This window comes from Lycium barbarum, chromosome 7 (genome assembly GCF_019175385.1).
Source record: "Lycium barbarum isolate Lr01 chromosome 7, ASM1917538v2, whole genome shotgun sequence".
In the NCBI taxonomy this organism is placed as follows: domain Eukaryota; kingdom Viridiplantae; phylum Streptophyta; class Magnoliopsida; order Solanales; family Solanaceae; genus Lycium; species Lycium barbarum.
The window spans coordinates 126,997,411-127,001,709 of record NC_083343.1 but is presented as its reverse complement, the minus strand read 5'-3'; the positions used below and the strand labels follow the sequence as shown (position 1 = coordinate 127,001,709).

At 35.7% G+C, this 4,299-nt stretch overlaps 1 protein-coding gene across 1 annotated transcript; it reads left to right on the top strand.

Annotated features, from left to right (window-relative positions):
- The first annotated feature begins 683 nt into the window (after positions 1-683).
- Positions 684-4,034, top strand: LOC132604292 (small ribosomal subunit protein eS10z-like). The gene is made up of 5 exons (XM_060317739.1): positions 684-807; positions 1,585-1,633; positions 2,193-2,472; positions 2,566-2,701; positions 3,835-4,034. Exons 1-5 carry the CDS (start codon positions 805-807, stop codon positions 3,910-3,912), a joined length of 546 nt encoding a protein of 181 aa, XP_060173722.1. The 5' UTR covers positions 684-804; the 3' UTR covers positions 3,913-4,034.
- Positions 4,035-4,299: the final 265 nt, after the last annotated feature.

Genomic DNA, 4,299 nt, shown 5'->3' with positions numbered 1-4,299 from the left:
CCGCAAAATTGGATTGGTATTGGGTTATCGGATTAACTGTTGGTGAACGGATTAAAATTTTATAATTAACGGTTTATCGGTGCGGGCGCAGATTACTCAATTTCTTTATTGGATAAAACTGTTAACCCATTAAGAATTATCATATTTATATATTTTTATCACTAGGTATATAAAATAGCTCTTGTAAATCCTAGAGCTAAAGCCCCATTTAGTATTCTATTCTATTCACTTCTTAGCGTATTTCTTGAATTGGTTGTGACGATTCCGTGAGAGATTTGTTAAAATTTTAAGCAATATTATGTTGGAATTTAATTTACTTCTTCGTCATCTAAAGATTGTAGCTTTAATTTAAGCAATCATTTCTTGATTTTTCTAATCACAGTGACTCAACGTCACTCATGGCTGAAAATATACAAAAGTAATTGCAAAAAAAAATTGGAAGTTGTGAGATTACATATTCCGATGTTAATTTTTATTGTCTCTTAGATTTAACCGATAAACCATTCAATAACAATCCGATAATTGCAAACTCGATATCTACCAACTTATATCTTATTAGTTGGCTAGCAGATTAAAACATTTAAAAATCGATAACCGATATTATCCATCCGATCCACCCGATAAGAAGCCTCGGGTATCACCTTGTCCAAGCCCAAATTGCACATAGCGGGTTGAAAACAATTTAGAGCCCAAATCCGAACAGGCTTTTTTGGTCCTAAAATCTCTGCCAAACCCTAATTTCTTCCTCTTTCTGCAAGCAACTCTTCACTTTTTTTTTTTTTTTTTCTCTCTAACGAAATCAATATGGTATGTTTTTTATTTCTACATTCGCTCTAAGATATTCTTATTTCTATTTATCTCTAGTAACTAGACCCAAAAAAATATATCCTTTTTGATATATATTATGTTGTTTTACTCAAGTCGGATAATAATAATGTTGTGTTTGCTTCTATTTACCAAATTAATTCTTAATTCCTAGTGATTTTTACATGTTAAATATACGTTTGATGAAAATATCAGTACTAATTTGCGTTTAAGAAGTAAAAATCTGTTTTTTTTTATGACTTTCCTAGTGATTTTTACAAAATTAATATACGTTTTTATTTTCTTCCCATGGTAATAGCTCAAAATTGTAATGAAATATCAGTACTAATTTGCGTTTAAGCAGTAAAATTATACTTTGTGTAAATCTAATTACTTTCCTAGTGAATTTTACAAATTAATATCGTGATGATTTTTGTAAAGATATACTTTTTGTAAATCTAAATGATTTTCTTAGTGATTTTTACACGTTAATTGTGAGTTCTTAGCTCAAAATCGTGGTGAAAATAGCAGTGTTAATTTGCGTTTAAGAAGTAAAAATCTATTTTTTGTTAAGTTAAATGACTTTCCTAGTGATTTTTACTAATTAATATAAATTCTTGTTTTCGTCTCATGCTAATAGCTCAAAGTTGTTATGAAATATCAGTACTAATTTGCATATAAGAAGTAATTTTTCTTTTGTTTGAATATCTAACTGACTAATTACAAAGAAAAAATAGCTCTTTCAGAATAGTTTATGCATTTCATTAAAATGTTTTTCAGATTATCCCAGAGAAGAACAGGAGAGAGATCTCCAAGTACCTCTTCCAAGGTTTGGCTTTCATTATTACTTCTGGTTTTTATGTAGGGAAAAGGGTCAAAAATGCCCCTCTACTTTGGGAAAAGGGCTAAAAATATCCTCCGAACTAATTTTGGGTCAAAAATACCCCTCCCGTCATTAAAGTTTTCAAATATACCCCTGTCATAACGGAAATCCGCAACATAATCCAATTTTATTTTTAAACCCGCTCCATTTAAAATCGACCCAACTACATAAAAACCCCATATGCGACCAACTTGTTCCCGAGTCCTACATCTGGAGCCACTAGGCATAGGAGCGGGCAACCCATATGCGTTTTTTATTTATTTGGGTCGGTTTTAAAAATGAAATCGGGTTATGTTGCGGATTTCCGTTAAGACAGGGGTATATTTGAAAACTTTAATGACAGGAGGGGTATTTTTGACCCAAAATTAGTTCGGAGGTTATTTTTAGCCCTTTTCCCAAAGTAGAGGGGCATTTTTGACCCTTTTCCCTTTTATATATGGATGCTTTCGGAAATAGTTAAATGATGTTGATATTTATTGTGAATTTTACATTTACGGCGGTGTAGAGGGAGTATGCTTTGCTAAGAAGGACTACAATTTGGCAAAACATCCCAACATTGATGTGCCGAACCTACAAGTGATCAAGCTGATGCAGAGCTTTAAGTCGAAGGAGTATGTGCGTGAGACCTTTGCTTGGATGCACTACTACTGGTATCTTACCAATGATGGCATTGAGTTCCTCAGGACTTACCTCAATCTTCCTTCTGAAATTGTTCCTGCTACTTTGAAGAAGTCCGCCAAGCCCCTTGGTCGTCCCATGGGTGGACCTCCAGGCGATAGGCCCCGGTAACTTTCACAACCTTATGTGTTACTTGAGTTGAAAAAATAAATATTTGAGTTATTGAATTGATTTTGGTGTATCTTCCTTTGTATTTGCAGTGGACCACCAAGGTTCGAGGGTGATAGGCCAAGGTTTGGTGATAGGGAAGGGTATCGTGCTGGTCCAAGAGGTCCACCTGGTGAATTTGGAGGCGAGAAGGGTGGAGCTCCAGCTGACTACCAGCCTGCATTTAGGGTAAGTAGAAATGATTTTCCTTTATTTATTGTGTTAGATTTTCGAAGGATGTTTAGTATTGAGGCTTGTAGGGAATGAAATAGCAATTGTTATGTAGTGACTTTAAATTCCGCCCTAGTACATAGCAAAACCTATTTTAGTTGCCCTCACGTCCTTATGTTTTCAATCCGTTTAGCTGGATTATCAAGTATGATATAAGAGTGCACGTCTCCTCTCTTGAGCCGAGGGTCTTTCGGAAACAGCCGCCCTACCTTTCAAGGTGGGGGTTAGGTCTACGTACACTCTACCCTCCCCAGACCCCACATGGTGGGATTATACTGGGCTTCTTGTTGTTGTTGTTGTTGTTGATATAAGAGTGCACGTGCACCGTTTCGTAGATTTTCTGTATTGCATGAGGCTTACCAACATTTCTTTCATTTTTTCCTGTTTAACTAAAGTCACTTTCCTTCACCTCAAGGGGAATTGAAATGGGGGAAAACATACCACGGTAAAAGGTTCCTGCAATCCTTTGGTGCCAATGTGTCATTTACTTGCTGAATTTTAAAATCCTGGTGTTGTTGTTATCTTGCTTTCTACCTTGTTTTTCCCCCTTGATGCATTTAATAGCTGCCAATGGGGTAACAGTTACACTACAAAGATTCCCTTTAGAATATTGCACTGTGGTGGATTTTATTCAGATGTCCCCATATTAGTTCTCTCCTATGCTGAACTTCCCATATTGCCCGTATCATTTTGGGTTTCCCCATCGCTGAACTTTTATGGAAGTAGAAAAATGTATTTCAGGATGTTGATTGCTTAGTACTCTTGGTACACCTTGTCTATTTCCTTGAACTTTTTTGCTTTGAGCAATATGTGATCCGCATGGCAATTGATGTGGTGGAAATGTTACCTGTTCAAAACAATTCGTTAGTGGACACTAATGTTCTGATGTCCTCTAACGTTTGGGTTTCTGTTAATTAATGTACTAATCTTGTGGATGCTCTCTCATTCTTCTTGCTTTTGGATCATTGGCTCTCTTAGTCTTGATTAATCTAGAGTAAGAACCATCTAATTTTGTTTGTTTTCCCAAGATTTTAGGCTCCTTTGTCGTCTGAGAACAGTATTAAATTTAAACTATAATTTTATTTCTGTAGGGTGGTGGTGGAAGACCTGGATTTGGGCGTGGGGCTGGAGGTTTCGGTGGCGCACCCCCTAGTTCAAGCTTCTCTTAGGTTGCTATTCTTGTACTTCATGTTTTATCAAAATTTTGATCATCAGATGTTGGAATCAACTTGACTATTATTCTCCCGAAAGTACTGTGCAATGAAGCAATTTCATCATGTTTGATCTTTAATGAACTTCTATAGATTCACTTGTTGTGGTTATTGTGTTATGGCACGACGAAGCACTTGCAATCTGTTCTATTTCAAAGTAAAATAGTCTCCCAGCAATGATAGATCTTTCCATTGCTTTAACTTCAGAAGAAAGGGTTAACCTTCTCTGTGATCCTTGAAGAACTCCATTGGTTTCTTCAACAAAATTAAGAAGCAAATGGAATCTGCTAATCTTGAAAAGATTTATGGGAGTCCATTTATAAATTTCCTCCGAAAAGGATTCTG